Source organism: Prunus mume, linkage group LG5, assembly GCF_029339155.1.
Source record: "Prunus mume cultivar Tortuosa linkage group LG5, ASM2933915v1, whole genome shotgun sequence".
Taxonomy (NCBI): domain Eukaryota; kingdom Viridiplantae; phylum Streptophyta; class Magnoliopsida; order Rosales; family Rosaceae; genus Prunus; species Prunus mume.
Genome location: NC_142702.1, coordinates 5,091,238 through 5,109,679, shown reverse-complemented (window position 1 = coordinate 5,109,679; position 18,442 = coordinate 5,091,238). Strand labels below are relative to the sequence as shown.

Below are 18,442 nucleotides of genomic sequence, written 5' to 3'. Positions count from 1 at the left end.
GTAAGAAAATCAACACCAAATTGCCAAGCTTAGCCTCATGTTGGGGAAAATCCGACCTCACAACGTGCTGAGCTTCACCTCAAATTGGCAAAGATCCGACCTCGAGACTTGTCAACTTCAATTGAGCTTCTTTCACCAATGTCATCATGATACGTGGCGTCTATATCATTAGTCCAGTTACACATCAAGTTATATTTCTCATTTGCACGACAAATTATTACTTTCTTCTCTATTGCCCAAGTTCTTTAGCCACACTTTTTATTATTATGAAGATTTGGGGACTCTTCATGGTATAGATCTGTTAGTTACTACAAAAATATGATATTATTTAATATTGCTAGCTCAGCCAAATTATTAAAATGCAACTCCCCACACAAAACTCTCTTGTTTGGGACTTGGGGGACTTCTGTTTATGAGGTAAAATACATCTAGACCAAGCTTGGCTAAAGCACGATGAAATAGTTGAGTTTAGGCCCATATGGTCTGCATGAGCTCGATGTTAGTGGTCAAGTTGGGCTCGAGCCTGATCGCCATATATTTTTTCACCTTGACCTAGTTGAGCTTGTTGACCCATTGGTCCATGGGCTTGGGCCCGGTGTGTCTGAGGTTGACATCAATTAAGTTTATGTGGTGTTCACTCAAAGGATTCCTAGTCTTAGAGAAACTATGATGTTTTGAGATCACCGAGACGCCTATCCTAGTCCGAGGAGGACAAGGTTGTTTTGGAGTCCTAGTTCGAGGAGGGCTAGGTTGTTCTGGAGTTCTACTTTGAGAAGGACTAGGTAGTCTGGGGTGATATAAAAGATGGAGGAACCCTTTGTCAACGGTATGCAATTCTAAGCACCATAATCTATTGTGCAATCTGCTTGTAAACACCCGACTAACTTAAGCATCGAAGGGTCCTTGGTCGGGACCACACCGGTGTCACCCACCGTTAGCTTTTATGTTTTGCATCATCTGGACGACGACTTTGTTGGTCACACTAACCTAGACTGGAAGAATTGCCCAACCTCAGTCTCGAAAAGGTCATCTTATGTTGAATCAATTTTAGGGATCAACAATATATAAAATCAAGAAGCAAAACACAAATATGGTTAGAAACGAGGCCATTACTTCAAAAAAGAATATATAAAAAGAGGACAAGATGTCTGCTCTGGCTGACCCCCACTTTCCACCAACACCTGCTGTGATTGTTCGTCCCCTTGACCCTGAGTTTCTCTTGCCTAATCATGTGCTACGTTCATTAGTGTTGGGTTTTGGCCTACTTAAATTTGGCATTAAAGGATTACATGTTTTTGCTTTAGCATAGGAATGTACACCAATTCAAGCTCTGAATTTAATGTTTATTAGTTTTATTTTAGTTGAAAGGAGCCGTCCCGAATTCTCCCTCGGAATCTATGACGAACCTTGCTTCCCATATGGCATCTAACCAATGTCGGACCAACTTTACTAAAAAGCCCTATAGCCCCAATTTAAACTAATGGACAATTCGACTTCTACCGAAATTTCAGCAAAGTCTTCCTTATCACTAGAACATGCCCCAGAACAAACCCAACTTTCAACATGCACAAGGTAAGGGCACGCACAACAGTTAAGACTATTCAAATGGGCTTCATGGCCTTTACCCGAACTCAAAACGAGCAAGCAGAGCAACTAAAGATTAAGTTTACAACTTGGGGAAAATGAAAAGTAGAGAAAGATAAATGAGGAGTTTCTACAGTGCGGACAACGGCGATGCCTCGATGTGCTGGTCTAGACCTCGGATAGCTAGAACCTGGGGGACGAAAAGCAGAAAATGCGAGTCGACGAAAACAAAGCGTTAAACATAATTTGTATTCAACATAAATAACCCCTTTTGTTTAAGAAAATAGTGCCCAAAACACCAATACTAGAAAATATTTTAGTTCAGTAAAATTTCATATCATGATATACAATAAGGATTAAATTAATTTACATTGTTTATTTAAAATTTGGAGCGTGACAGGAAGGGACGGCCAGGTTACATAAGCTAACAACTATATCACACACTGGCCGTTAACCCTAAAACTACATCTCTGCATAAAGAACAATTAATGCATTAAAACCAACATTCAATCAAAAATAACATTAGAAGGTTGGAGGAGGGGAGGGGAGAGATGTAAAGGGTTCTCCTACTCAACTATATCTTCATAATTGAAGAACAATTAAAATGACGAGGTTTTTATTACAGGACCCCTAAACACTTACATAGTGAATACAAACAAGCTTCTTAAAAGTGATGACAACATTACGAAAGTATATACAATTATTTCATTTCTAAATAAAAAATTAAAAAATAGATTTCATTTACCATCAAGAATTTATATCCACCGTTTCACTTTCTTGTCAAATATTCCTCCTCCGTATGTAGAAATGAAAATCTCAACAAGAAGGGGAAATTGCATCCCAATAAATAAGGCGACTGGAATGGTGGCGAGGAAAATGATTGGGATAACAACGTGTAATCTTTCATGAAGCATAAGGAAAAGGGCAGAACAAAAGGCATCCATCATGGTAGCGATGGAGATCAAGAGTGTTGAAAGGCCTATTATCATCTTTGTGGGTAAGGATTTGAGGAAATCATCTTCCGCATAACGTGATGTAAGAATTCCCAAAAACATTAGCACTGAAGTTATGGAAGAAAAGAGAGATATAGCATCTGAAACTACGAAAATCATAAACATATTTTCGTGTAAGAATATGGGTAAGCCTGTTCCTCCATTGTTTCCACCAGGAACTGTGAAGGCTGCAGCAAACATGATGGTAATAGTGAGAGCACCTACAACTGTACTAGAAGTTGCTGCCTCTTTCATCCACTTTTCTCCTTCTTCCTTCAATTTCTTGTGGTTCTGGGTAAATAGTTCATGGGGTCTCTTACCCTCTTTATTGAAAGCTATCACTCCCGAGGGTAAAACTACAATTCTCTTAACCTCCTGCATTTCATTCAACAAAACCTAAAGTTCGTTGTGGCTACCAGGTAATTAATTTTAGAATCACTGCTTTTTTATGGAATGCAACATAATACAGTAAAGAAAAACAAGAAGCATTGCTGACCACAATGTAATAAAAATTGTTTGATGCCAAACTGCATATGGTACCAAACTGAAATGAATCCTAAAATATTTGAAACCTAAAATAGGTCCTTCCTTGTTCACTACTTTCCGAAATGGATAGAAGGGAGGTGGCTTTGCAATGAGTAGTGTTTGGATTATGGGGAACTTGGAACTGCAAAATTTTAATTCTCTTTTCTTTTAAGATTTGATGGCGAATCCTTGATTTGTAGCTTTCTCTTACGCCAATACTCTGAGTTAAAGAGGCTAAAGGTTCTACCCTACCTTTGGTGAATCCATAGCCTGTGGTATGTAAAGCAGTGGAGGTTGTGGAAACCGACGGTGCGATTAAAATCGATTTTGGTGGTGCATGGTTTGCAAGTTCTTCTTGTGGTGGGTATGATTGCATAATGCGGCAGAGTGTGGGCTTGTTTAAGGCTTGTGGGTTTGGTTGTTTTGTTTGTAGCTCAAGCGCGGGGGCTAAGGCAGAAGCTACCCGGGATGGACTACATTTTTATGCGCAGGAGATGCTTATTAAAACTGATTCAAAGGTCATGGTTGACATATTTATTGAACGAGAAAATTTATCTCCTCAAATAAAAAACCATCTGATCTGGGCATTTCTATTTCTAAAAGCAATACAGTTTTTTTTTTTTTTTAAATATTTTGAAAATTGGTTTCAACCATTCATGGAAAATAATTCTAAAAGAGATTAAAAAAACAAATTTATTTGGCACCAAATATAGAAAACAAGAGTGAAGGAAGAAGAAGATGTTAAAGATAAGCAAAAAATCTTGCTCATATATGTTGAAATATAAGTGCTTTAGCTTACATTAATTTTTATTTAGTTTAAATTTACAGATTTAAATGTGAGCCCTTGGATTACAGTCCAAGTAGACAGCTAAGATGTAATCTTAGAATAGAAGAATGGAAGGCTAGATTTGGATGATGTAATGTGGGAATATTATGTTCCCAACGGTTATTTTGTGCACAGTGTGTGGATGAATGAGAGTAAGAATTCATTTGCTTCTTCCTCAAGCTCTCTTTCTCCAAAATCTAACATGGCCTCAGAGACAGGTTTGATCGCTTAACTCTGGGCGTTTGAATCTGTGAAGAAAACGATTTGAGATTGAAGAAATTGTTGCGAGATCTGTGTCTAACATGGCAGGGTCTAGAGGTGGTGAGTTGAGAGCGCCGATTTTTAATGGCGAGAATTATGAATTCTGGAGCATAAGAATGAAAACCATTTTCAAATCTCATGGATTATGGGAGTTTGTTGAGAAGGGAGTAGAGTGCTCAGATTCGAAGGGAGCTGATGAATCTGATGCAAAGAAGAAAGAAAAAGAAGAATCAAGCGATGCTGGGAAGATGACTCGCACAGAGGTATTCATGAAGGATGCTAAAGCTCTGGGTCTGATTCAAGGAGCAGTTTCCGATGAGATCTTTCCTCAGATTTCTCACGAAGATTCCTCTAAGGGAGCTTGGGATATCTTTATGCAAGAATTTCATGGTGATAAACAGGTTAGAAGTGTTAAATTACAAGGTCTTCATAGGGAGTTTGAATATACAAGAATGAAAGATGATGAATCACTCTCTGTTTATCTTACAAAACTATTTGATATAATAAATCAAATGCAGAGCTATGGAGAGGAATTATCTAGACAACGAGTTGTTCAAAAGTTGTTAATTATTTTACCTTCAGCCTATGATTCTATTTGTTCTGTTATTGAACATTCAAAGGATTTGGATGTGATTGAGGTACAAGAAGTGGTAGCCTCTTTGAAGAGCTTTGAGTTAAGGCTAGATAGGCATTCTGAAAACAAAACTGAGAGAGCATTTGCTGGTCTTAGTGTGAATTCCAAATCAAATAAGCCCACTGGAATTCAAAGTACTAAGGATCAGAAGAATTGGAAGGCAAAAGGCAAAAAATGGGATAACAAATCCACTGATGGTCCTAGAAATCATTGCAAGCACTGTGACAAATTGCATTTTGGTGAGTGTCGATTTAAGGGCAAGCCAAAGTGCTAGAACTATGACAAGTTCGGTCATCTTGCAAGGGACTACTATAGTAAGAAATCAGAGAAATCAGAGAAACCAGTGCAACAACTCAAGTATGCCACTCAGGTAGAATCTACACCAACTATATTTTATGCTAGTAATAAATCTAATACTAGTGTAAAAGGATATGAGGATGGACGGTATATAGATAGTGGTTGTAGTAATCATATGACAGGTAAGGAGGATCTACTTGTTGATATTGACAAGAATGTGACTGCAGAGGTTGAAATGGGTACTGGACAACTTGTTGAAGTGACTGGTAAAGGAAATCTGGTGGTTGAAACCAAAATAGGCAAGCGATACATTAAGGAGGTTATGCTGGTGCTTTGACTGAAATAAAACTTACTCAGTGTGGGTCAAATGATGGAGCATGGCTACTACTTGGTGTTTGGAAATCACAAGGTGGAAATCTATGATGATAGTTCATACTCCAACATGGTTGCAAAGGTACAAATGAGAGGAAATCGAAGTTTTCCAATGAAATTGCAGTCTGGAATACACACTGCTTACAAGGTAAATGTATGTCACTCTACAACTATGTCGCATAGGAGATTAGGACATTTGAACATGAGCAGTTTGAAGTTGATGAAGGAACAAGATATGGTGGTAGGTTTACTAGAAATCAAAGCAGTTAAAGAAGTATGTGAGCGTTGTGTTCTAGGTAAACAATGCAAGGAGGCATTTACAAGGGAAGCTCCTATTAGAGCATCAACTCCTCTAGAACTTATACATAGTGACATTTGTGGTCCAATGCAGACTGTTACAAAAGCAGGAAATAGGTACTTTCTCAGTTTTATAGATGATTGTACTCGGATGTGCTGGATTTATTTTTTGAGATACTAGTCTGAAGTATTCAATGTCTTTAAGAGATTTAAGGCTACTGTTGAACTGCAAAGTGGATATAAGTTGAAGAAATTGAGAAGTGAGAAAGGAGGAGAGTATACATCCATTGAATTCAACAGGTTCTGTGAAGAAATGGGAATGGAAAGGCAATTCACTGTGGCATATTCATCACAGCAGAACGGTGTGGCTGAAAGAAAGAACAGGACTATTGTGGAAATGGCTAAGTGTATGATGTTTGAGAAGAAGATGACACTAGAGTTTTGGGCTAAAGTTGTTAACAGTGCAGTATATATTCTAAATAGGTGTCCAACTAAAGCTTTGGACAAGAAGACTCCATTTAAAGCCTATACTGGTAGAAAGCCAGGAATTAAGCACTTAAGGGTGTTTGGTTCTTTGTGCTATGCACATGTTCCAAATCAACAAAGATAGAAGCTCGATCTAGCTAGCACAAGATGTGTGTTTCTGGTGTATGGAAGCTATGAAAAAGGCTACAGGCTTTTATCCACCCCGTTTTGTGTTTACTCCTGAGATGGAAGGGCAAAGTTCCCACTGCTGAAACCATTGACTGGTCAACAAATCAGCTTTCTTTGGTGTATGAGTGTGCCACTGCTAGCAATGAAGATTCTAGCAAACTTCTTCTAGAATAGATAACTTGCACCCCAAGTTACTGATTTCTAAAATAAACGATTGTGAATTTGGGTGAGGAATATCTCCCAAGTAAGTTCTTTTCTTGCCTCAGACTGGTGAGGACTTTCGCAATTTATCTCAAGATAAAACGGTTGTTCTGGCAGAATAGTTGATAGAAATTGGACTGTTTTAGGCAGAACTGCCATTTACAAAACTATAAATATACATGTCAACATTGGAAAGACAAAAAGACAGCTGGAACTCCATCTCTGTCTCGATAGAAGACTCGATCCGGCCGGACTGGATATGTCGCTAGATCTGAACTGTCAACAACTTCAACTACTAAGCTTCAGCTACAAATCGATACCAAAGTTCAAGTTTGGCAGAGCTTTAATCTACTTCAAGCTTTGGGAGGCTTTTGAGCGGGCATAATGCAGCCTTCTTCAGTTTGAATGGGCAGACGTGGCTGTTCTTGAGGATTTAATGAGCTAGAGACTGCACTGTGAGATTTGTTGAGGTTTTCATGTTTGGGAAAACTCAAACTCTGCTTGTTTTGGCTTTGCTGAACCAAATTTGTAACGAGAGAGATCTTGTTTTGAATAGTTAAATCTGAACTTTGGGAAATATGATATAAAGCTGGTTTTTCTTGGAGTTCAAGTGAGCTTTTGGTTGATTTTTGAGTTGTTTGTTTGATTGATGAATTGAGTGTGTGTTTTTCTCTGCCCTGTTCACTCCCTCTTATATTTACAAGAAATGCACAGGGGCAGGGTTTCTTTCTTTAAAATAATGGGCGGCAAGTCTTCTCAAAGATCTGCAAAGAGATACAAGAGAGGGAAGGATTTAATTTAATTATGTCAGATAGGCTTTTATCAATCAATATTTGAGATCACTTCCCTGTTTTTTTTTAAAAGAAGCCTAATTCCTTTTGCCAATTTAACTGCTCCTTGTGAGATTTCAACCGTGATGGTTAGTTTGATTTCCCAGATGAACAACTCTCTATCCTCCTGCTTATCTCCTTTTTGGAAATATGGCTTGCGTATCTCTTGAAAGGATGGTCCCTCCTTGGAGTGAAATCAATATTTTTGAATATATAAGAAGGATTTTGATCCTCTGGTGGCAGAAATTCAGAGAAGTCCTTTTGCCATTGACCTGCTTTAATTAATTCTCAATCAACTCAGTTGAGTTTGTTGAATTTTCCATTTTGGTAGTCACGTGGGTTCTGAAAATGGGTCTCTTCCTTTTTTCTTTTAATCATGCTGGGCCCATTTTGATTTGTCTGGAGCCCAAAAGTGACTGCTTTTCTTTTGGGGCCCAAGTTTGCTTGCCACATTTTGATGAGTCTTGGGCTGGGCCTCTCTGGACTTTGGGTTTTGCCTTCCGCTTTGCAAAGCCCAAACTACTTGAGTCCTGTAGCTTTTATTCTGGGCTTTCTCCGTGTTGGGCTGGGCGATTCAATTTAGGCCCAAACAGCTTTATAACATTTCATCTGGAAGAGTGGTTATTTCCAAAAAATGTAGTATTCAATGAGGAAGCAAGCTGGAATTGGAATGCATAAAAAGAATGCAGTGTCTCAGCCCACTTACTGAGAAAGAAAAAGACTAGTGAAGCTAGTTTGACTCAAGCAAAGATCTCAGAAGAAGAACATGTTGAAATTGGTTCAGGTCCACAAGAGATTGATCAAACTCCTCCGAAATATAAAAGTATTGCAGAAATATATGAAAGATGCAATCTGTGCATCATTGAGCCTGAGACATTTGAAGAAGCTGTTAAAAATAAGTCATGGTAGAATGAAATGGAGAATGAAATTGCAATGATAAAGAAGAACAACACTTGGGAGTTGGTTAATAGACGATCTGATAAGCTAGTAATTGGTGTCAAATGGGTTTATAAAACCAAGTTGAATCTTGATGGCTCAGTTCAGAAAAATAAAGCAAGGCTTGTTGCAAAGGGTTACTCTCAAAAGCCTGGAATAGATTTTAATGAGACCTTTGCACCTGTTGCTAGGCTTGATATAATTAGGACATTGATTGCTTTGGCTTCACAGAAAGGGTGGAAGTTGTTTCAACTAGATGTGAAATCAACATTTTTGAATGGAGTATTACATGAGGAGGTATATGTTGATCAACCTCCTAGATTCATGATTAAGAACAAAGTGGATAGAGTTTACAGACTCAAGAAGGCATTATATGGCCTTAAGCAAGCTCCAAGAGCTTGGTATGAAGAAATCAACGACTCTTATTTCACAAACGCTGGTTTTCAAAGCAGTCCTAGTGAAGCAACATTGCATGTGAAGACTGCAAACAATGGAATACTCATTGTTTCTCTGTATGTGGATGACATTATTTACACTGGAAGTTCAGGAGAATTGATGATGAAGTTAAAAATGAAGATGATGAAACAATATGAAATGACTGACCTTGGGTTATTGCATCATTTTTTGGGGTTAGGTGTGATACAAACTGAGTCTTACATCTTCTTACATCAGAAGAAGTATGCAAAGACATTGTTGGATAAGTTTGGTTTCAAAGATTGCAAGCCAGTTGCTACTCCTCTTGCAGTGAATGAAAAACTGTCTAAGATGGATGGGAGTGAACAAGCTGATGAAAGTGTATATAGGCAGATAGTTGGAAGCCTGCTATACTTGACTGCAACAAGACCAGATATCATGTTTGGAGCAAGTCTTTTGGCTAGATTTATGCATGGTCCTACCAAAAAACATATGGGAATTGCCAAGAGAGTACTTAGATACATTCAAGGCACACTTGATTATGGTATAGCATATGAGAAAGGGAAAGAAGCAATGCTTATTGGCTAATGGGATAGTGATTGGTCAAGGAGTGAGGGTGACATGAAAAGCACATCTGGATATGCATTTAGGCTTGGATCAGGTGTATTTTCTTGGGCATCTGTCAAGCAAAGCAGTGTTGCACTAGTATCCACTGTAGAGGATGAATATGTTAGTGCAGCAGAAGCCACTGCATAAGCAACTGGATGAGATTTGTTCTCTCAGATTTTGGTGAAGAACAGGTTGGTGCTACTCCAATTCTATGTGATAATACTTCAGCTATAGCCATAACCAAGAATTATGTGCATCATCATAAGACAAGGCATATAAACAGGAGATTTCATTTCATTTGAGATGCTTTGAAAAATGGAGATTGATTTGTTATACTGCAAGACTGAAGAGCAAACTGCAGATATTTTTACCAAGGCATTGGCCAGGGATCGTTTTGAATACCTGAGAAGAAAGCTTGGAGTAGTCTCAGCTAAACACTTAGAAGGGAGTGTTGAAATATAAGTGCTTTAGCTTATATTAATTTGTATTTAGTTTAAATTTACAGATTTAAATGTGAGCCCTTGGATTACAGTCCAAGTGGACAACTAAGATGTAATCTTAGAATAGTAGAATGGATAGCTAGATTTGGATGATGTAATGTGGGAATATTCTGTTCCCGACGGTTATTTTGTGCACAGTGTGTGCGTGAATGAGAGTAAGAACTCATTTGCTTCTTCCTCAAGCTCTCTTTCTCCAAAATCTAACAATATCTACATGTATGGGGGAAATTTTAGAGCTTTTGAAGGTACTGCTCTATTTGTATATGTTTCTTCCACAACATACCAACCCATAACCACATTTATACGCTGCCGCTCGAGCACCTAATATCCCACAACTAGCTCTATGTAACACCCCGACCCCAAATTTAATTACTCATTTAAATTATTTAATTTAAAATACGAATTTACCTTTGGGGTAGGGGTAATTTGGTCATTTCCTTATCCGGAAGAATTTTGGGACAACGAGTGGTATGGTTATGTAGGTCGTACTGAGATGAGTCCGTAAACACGTAGTGGGCTCAAATCGAATTTGTAATGAAGAAGTTACGATCAAAAGAAACTCAAGGGCACAATCGTAATTATTTCGAAATGGGTTTTTTGATAAAAGTCAGAAAATCCTCACTCTCTCTCTCCTCCGCAGCTCTCTCTCTCCTCTCTCGCGACAACCACCACAAGAGCCACGCTTTGGTCGGCCGTTCTCTCATCCGGTCACCAATGTTGATGGGGCGGTACTAAATGACCTGCCACCGCCCTCTTCCAACCCTAGCCGCCCCGCCGCAGTGATTTCGCCGAAAACGAAGAGAAACGCCCGATTTCGACGAAACCGCCGCTTCGATCTCCGTCGTCCGGCCGCCATTTTTGGCGATCCAGGTATGGAAATTCATCTATTCCTCGAGCTCTAGCTGATGGTTGGGTAGGATTGCATCAATTTCTAGCCTAGGAGGTTTGATTTTCGAGTTAGGGTTCGGCCGGTTGTTGGATCGCACCGCCACTTCCAGCCATTTTTCGGGGTATGTCCAAGAACAAAAGTGACTCGAAATGGGGTTTTACACCTAGGATAGGAAGCTTGGCCGGTGGTTTGGAGTTTTTCTAGCCACAGGAAATTACTCAAGGCACCCACGCGCTGCCGGCGCTTGTGGCGGTGCGTGGGATAGGAAAATGGACCGGCTTTAGGTTCTAAAATGATCTCCTAGTCCTCATGAGTGCGTAGGTGTGCTCGGATTTCTATTTGAGGTCCGTTTGAGTCTCGAACGGATATCACATATTGTGCGTTATCCGGGTTCGATAGGTTTGGATTGTTGGATGGGCTTGAGTTTATTATAGGTTAATCTGGACATCCTAAGGATCGTGTAGGATTCGACGTGTCGTAAAAGGGAGTCCCGGATACTCCGGAAATACCAACCCTAGGGCTAGGGTTACAGTAACCGTCCGATTGTGCAATCGTGAGCGATCCGACTGTCCGATCTAGACCAAACTTGCAGGACGTGTGTCCTAAGCCTTGTAGAATACATAGGAACTTTCAGATCTGAATTTGGAAGTCGTGGGCCCGTGGGCCCGTTTGACCAAGGATGGTTAGTTTGACCCTGGGTTGACTGTGAGACTCCCGAGGTAGTTCTACCTTCCCAGGAGGATTATAAGGACCCTAGTGATAGGTCTTGAGCATTGTTGAGTTATATTGATTATGTGGGATTAGGATATTAACTTATTATTTTAAATTGGGAGATTTTCGGATGCTATACCGGGGTTGAGGTTTATGCAATAGTGGAACATATATGTATATATATATATATATATATATATATATTATTTTATAAAGATGTTTGATGACACTGTAAGTGCCACCCTGTGATTGTGAGGTCCCACGTGTGGTAGGATTTTCCGACGTGCGGACAGACCCCATATGTGGCGTTGGTAGTTCCGGCATATGGGGAGATTTTGTGATATGATGATGAGGTCACACGTGTCATAGGAGTAGCCGGTGTGTTGACAGACCCCATACATAGCGCTGGTATATCCGGCGTATGGGGAGATATGAGATATTGTGTTGAGGTCGCACGTGTCGTAAGAGTAGCTGGCGTGTTGATGCACTCATACGTGGCGTTGGTAGATCCGGCGTATGGGGAGATATGTGAGATTGTGATTGGTGAATTGTGATTTAAAGTAAAATGGTTTTAGGAAAGAACTACATGTGGCTTGATCCCTCGACGAGGGTACGTAGGCAGCCTAGGGTAGTGCTTAGGTGTAGCCACGGGCTAAACTTTGCTCATGTTGTTTTATTGAGATTGGTTCGGACCTCGTCGTTGGTCCTGAAATTCGAGTGAGTACGAGATGTGATTGTATTAGGAGGTTAAAACCTCATATGTTGAAATTGGGAAAGTTAGATGGGGTAAATTTGCATCCGGCTTTCATAATTACATTTAAGTTTAGTAAGTGCCTTATTTAAAGTATTTTTTGGTTCAAGAGCTTTGTGGGTAGTTGGTTTCGGAATGTTTGAAGGCCGGAGGCCGATTATGTGAATTGCATGAAATTATATTGTGCATGCTGTTGGTTGGGTTATTAAATTGTGATTTTATGCAGGTTGAAATTTTGGGGAAAGTTCAAATTACAGGGGAGATTCTACAAATTTCGCAGATAATCTCAGTGCTTTACTCCTTTGAAAAAGGAGGCTACATTTTTAGTGAGTGAGCCCGGCATGGGTGAGATGCTGGGGTTTTCACAGGATTCGTCTTGGGTTTTGGAAAATTCGGGGAGGGTCCTGTCACTCTAAATACAATTAATTTACAAGAAAGATATAGAATGAAGATATCTAACCTTGAACCATTGTCTTTCTCTCTGCATTTGCAAGGCTGCACCTGAAATACGATCAAGTTTTTCCGTTGGAGATAGCATCCCTGCAAGATGTAGCATATCATTTCCAAAAGCATCTGAACATGTTGCAATAAGATTTCTTTGACGAACCCCATATATAAGGCTATAAACTTTTTCCTGGCGACATTCAATTGAATAGTGAAATATGTTCCTTCCCATTGAATTGTTTCGCCACAATACATCCGGATCTACTTTACATAAATGAATAACGAACTCAGTAATCCCTCTTCGAACAGCTTGGAATAGTGCTTCATAAACAAGGCCATCTTCCCTTTCTTGGATATCTACACATTTTACTTCACTTAACATGTGTTCCAAAATAGATTGCGAGCGATCATGGATCCATTTCATTTCATGTATGTGGTTGATCCCTAGGTTGATGTCGAAGAAAATGTTACAACCACTTTTTATAGAAATAAAATAAGTTGGCAGTTTAAAAAGTTTTGAAATGAATGTTCCATACCTAGAAGGTTGTGGAGGGTAGAAGAAAGCCCCTGCAATAAACCTAAGACTGCAATGCAGATTAAAAATCACAATATGTTGGCGCACAGTTTTAATTCGTCAATTAGATTATATATGAACAGTAAAAGAAAGAAAAAAAAAACAACAAAAAAATTATATACACTTCTTTACCATTCTTTTGTGCTTCATTTTGTTATGTTAGACTTGGAAACCGTCATTAAAAATTGTGTGTTAAATATTTAACATGAATATATGAAACCAAAGGTCGAGCCTTTACCATAAGATGAACATGCCATGTTCACACGAGAGTATTATATGTGCGAGGTACAAAGCATGAATGTGCTTTGCTATATATTTTATTTTTATTTATTTTTTTAATATCACAACGTCTTATAATAAGATCTAAGTTCTTGTTTATGAGCATACTAGAACAATGTCATTTGCTGCGCATCTTGTAACGATTTGATTATCTAAAAATATATCATCTTTCTCTCAAAAAAAAAAAAAAAAGTTCTTGTTTATGAGCATACTAGAACAATTTTCTTTCACCAGATTTCTTTTTGCGCCAAACTATGTCATGATCAACTTCTTTTTCAACAGATGCATTGTTGCAAAAGTCTGATAAAATGACAAATATATATACAGAAAATGAATGCACTTGATTAAACCAAAGCTGGGGTTTCGAGATCTAGCAAACCTGAGAAACTGATATTTCTTTGGTTACCCAGTTCAATTTCTGGATTTTGAACATTTACACTAACATCAGGGATAGCAGGAGGCTGTATGTGTATACCTATCACGAAAAGTGGACAGGCTTAGTCAGTAAATTTTTTATTTTTATTTTTATTTTTATAGTAAAACTGAAACTTTCATTAATTCAAAGAGAAGAAAACATATAATGTGATAGAAGAGGAATCACTCTCGGTGCCTCCTCAACCCAGGAGATGAAATTTGTAAAATTTAGTGCATGCTCTGCAATGGAATGAGCTACTTGGTGCTAAGACTGTAGGGTTTGAATATTTGGATGATTGTATATTCTCCATAAGAAGGAATATATAAGGATACGTCAACTAAACTAAATAGGAAATAAATCTCCTTGATTGTCGTAAATTATTAACTCACGTAAACACTCCCCCTCAAGTTGGTGCATACACATGGCTAATATGCCGCAGTTCGGTTCAGTTCCCACCCATAACTAAAACTAGAATTGAAACTATTTATCTGGTCCGGCTGACATTAAACCGAACGACCTAGGACAGGTTTTGGTCCAGTTCGGTTCTCTTGGTTTTAGCTGAATCTGAGCACAATTAATTTTTGAGGATTTTTCAAGATTCAAGCCAAACACTTCCTTAGCCTTGCTATGAGGAGCCAAAAAAAACCAATAGAGTTACAGATAAAGACAGATCTGCTCATCCAAGATAGAAATAGAGATACAGATAAATTGAAAACGCAAAAGAAGAAATAGAAAAGAAAACAAAATAGATAAACATAGAAGGAAGTTATTGCCTCTTTATTATTATATCTCTTGTTGAGCTCAAAACCAACAGAAAATGACAACACCTCGGTACTTCATAGCTTATATCATGTACATCAAGATCTAGAACCAAAGTTTGGATCTTCAAAACGAAGACAGAAAGATAGAAACAAAAAAACGAAAGAAAAAAAAAAGAGAGAAAAGAGAGGTGCGGCTCTGACCTAAAGAAAGAAAGAGATAAGTTAAGCTATTGCATTTCTTTTGCCCTGGTTTGACTCAGTTTACCGGTTCTACGGTTCCGATGCACACCCCTAAGTCAATCCAATTTTTTTTATTTTTTGAGTAAAATTGAAGCTTTCATTAATTCAAAGCGGACAAACATATCCTGTGAAAGAAGAGGAATCACCCAACACGGTGCGTCCTCAACCCAAGAGATGAAATATGTACAATTTATTGCATACTTTTCTATGGAATGAACTACTTGGTGATAACAACTGTAGAGTTTGAATATTTGGATGATGTATTTTTCTCTTTAAGGAGGATATATATATATATATATATATATAAGGATTTACATGTATGCTTTATAAGGAAATAGATACAATAAATACAAAAAGGAATATATGCTAATAATACGGGGATATGTCAACTAATACGGGGATATGTCAACTAAACTAAATAGGAAATAAATTACCTACTTAACTCATGTCAGCACTCCTCAAGTTGGTGCATACACATCGCCAATATGCCCAACTTTGTAACTGAGTTATGAAATACTCGTTCAGAAACAGCTTTTGTCAAGACATCCACTAACTACTCTTCTGAAATACTCGTTCAAAAGGCATGCAAATACTCTTGTTCTTAATCTTCTCTTTGATGAAGAAGCTATCAGCCTCAACATGTTTTGTCCAATCATGTTGAACTGGATTATGAGCAATATCAACTGCCGAGTTATTATCGCAAGTAACTAGACATCGTGAGCTTTATACACATACAAAGATCTTCGAAATGGACAAGTGTGCAATTTTCGGTGATTAAGTTGGTTCTTTGACGCTTATTCCATACTTTAAGTTTCAAATATCAGTTTTCTGATTGGTAGAAGACCTAGGGTTTGAATCTTGGTGAATCAAGACAATAAGTCTTCATCTCACCAAAAAAAAACAATAAGTCATTTCGGCTATGGAGATAGAGATTGGGAAACTACAAAACCTACTGACCTAGGTGACTTGGGGATGAAGAATATGATTAGTGTGAATATAGCTGTTTATGAACATGCATATGCTTCCAAAATTGTGGCTTATATGTTAATGCTACTCTTACCACAATTCTACACCATGTGGACCATCCTAATAATTTTTAACACTAGAGTTGATGTGTCATGTCTTAAAACGGACATATTAATATAATGGTCTAGATGTTGCAAAATGCGCGTAAATGCACAATCTCTAAATGTAGCAGCTCATAATCCATCATATTACAGGCTATGGGTAAATGTTTATGGCTGAAAATTTCATAGATCTGTGTTGGATGACCTTCCTATTTATTGCATTAATTTTGTTCTTTTTTTTTTATCTACTCTTTTGTTTATTTATTTATTTTTGGTCAAATTCTTTCCATTTATTCTTGAAATGGGGAGGGAGGGAGGATGAAGAAGTGCACGTGAGAAAAAAAAGGGTTGGGGACTTTCAGAAGGAAGGAGGAGATTGGGGGTGATGAATAGCAGAGAAGGAGTGAGGCAAGAAGATAAACGTTTGACAATTTTTTATTTATTAAAGTGTTATAATTGAAACTGTGAAACATAAGAAAATTTAAGTTAATTGAGGTAGATAAACTGTTGGCAAAATATACATGGGATATAATGAACGTGATTGTAGCAAGAGAAAAGAGAATGTATTACTAACAGTCATAGATCCACCGTTGCCAGAATTTGAGTGGCGTCCCACTCGGGAATACAGAAGGAATATCTGCCAATACAAATATAGGGGATTCCCCGGTCGGGCCTTTAGTAATGGCCAATCGTGGGCACCGCTGAAGTAAGTCCAAGGCAACTTTTCCACCAACTTTTCCACCATATTCTCATCTCCCAACTTGGTTGCAATGTGAAGAGCTGTCTCTCCTGTTGAAGATCTTGCTCTTATTGCATTGGGATTTCCTCTAAGAATGTTTTTCGTTTCTTCCCAATCACCGCTCTTAACAGCAGCAAAGAAACGACGGAGATCATTGTTCTCATCTGTCAAGTATATTATATATATGTTTGGACATTAATTATTCGCATCTATTATATAACAAAATAAGTCTAAACTAATATATGTTTGGCTGAATAAAAATAATTTGGAAATTAGAGGTTTATATGTATTCAGATCAAGTCTTTGCAAGGACGGAGCACATGAACATTTGAGTATTCTTTGTTCTTTTTTTAACAGTATACCTGGGTTGTTTGATGAGTTTGCAGACTGAACAGATCTCCGTCGTTGTGGCTTGAACGTTTGGGCCAAAATATCCCAAGCAATATTGGCTGAACTGATCTCCTTAATCACGGAAAACGCATCCGGCCCACACGAAATTTGGATTGCATATAAAGCCGCGGCAGTCTTCTTCCTCCAAGGGATGAACTGATCAGCTTCTTCTGGTACAGGAGGTTCAGCTGTAGCCTCCACTACGTCCCAAAGGTCTTGAGCAAGCAAGTAATTTTTAACCAACGCACTCCAATGCTCATAGTTATCTTTGCTAAGAACATCAACAACGATTGCACCAGCAGGAACCAGGCCATTCACCATTCTTAGTCCTGCCCGGGCTTGCCCTTTTTTTTTTTCTTTTAAATTTTGAAAAGAACATTCGCGTAACTGAGGTTGAGCAGATCTTAATAAAGTATTAACATTTCTTCAGTTTCTTTTCCTTGTCTTGGCTGGCAAAAGTTGTTTTTTTTTCTCGTGATCTGGGCAAAAGTTGGCTACGCGATAGGGACAGCCAACCAAGGCATCACAGTGTGTGTGTGATAACTTATAAGCCTCCCTCCTCTTTTCGAACAAAAAATAAGTGGATTTCGTTAAGCAAAATGGTGCGATATTTAGATTGTAAGGCCTTCTCCAATCATTTTGTTCCTAAACCCAAATTCCCTCCTTCAAAAGGTAACTATTTGGATTTTGCTTAGATTCAAATTTTTTTTCCCCCAACCCTACAAATTCAAAGTCCACAACTTCATTAAATTGTTTAAGAATGATTCAAGTCTATTTTTTTTCATGGATAACTTTTCTTCGTTTAATCTTTTAAATAACTTCATAATTTGATTTTTGAGATATTCAGTTATATGCCTATTGTTAGCACTAGTGATATAGATAAACTCTACACCATTTAATTTATATAAACAAACCAAAAAAAAAACTAAAAGATGACAGCTGGCCCTATTGAATTTAATTTTCATTATTAAAGTACTTTGATTCTGAGTGTTTTGAGTTTTTCTTATGAGGTTTTGGAGTTGAGCTTGTTTTAAGAAATTGATGGCAGTTTTGAAATTTATAGGAAGTTTGAAGCTTCTTTGTTATGTTGTAAATGGGCTTTTGGGTGTGTTTCTAAAGTCCATTTTATGTATATATATATATTTTTAATTTGGACCTCCAATATTAGGTATAATAGTGAATCTCCCTTAATTTTTTTAACAATTTGACCTAAAAAAAATTAAAATTTCACAAATATAATTTTATTAGAA

At 38.0% G+C, this 18,442-nt stretch overlaps 1 protein-coding gene across 1 annotated transcript; it reads right to left on the bottom strand.

Annotated features, from left to right (window-relative positions):
* Positions 1 to 1,798: 1,798 nt before the first annotated feature.
* On the bottom strand, positions 1,799 to 17,550 carry LOC148916710 (uncharacterized). Its single transcript, XM_089052262.1, has 6 exons — positions 17,165 to 17,550; positions 16,634 to 16,966; positions 13,987 to 14,055; positions 13,793 to 13,880; positions 12,744 to 13,311; positions 1,799 to 2,951 (listed from the first exon to the last, which is right to left on the bottom strand). Exons 1-6 carry the CDS (start codon positions 17,511 to 17,513, stop codon positions 2,340 to 2,342), a joined length of 2,019 nt encoding a protein of 672 aa, XP_088908388.1. The 5' UTR covers positions 17,514 to 17,550; the 3' UTR covers positions 1,799 to 2,339.
* Between the last annotated feature and the right edge of the window lie 892 nt (positions 17,551 to 18,442).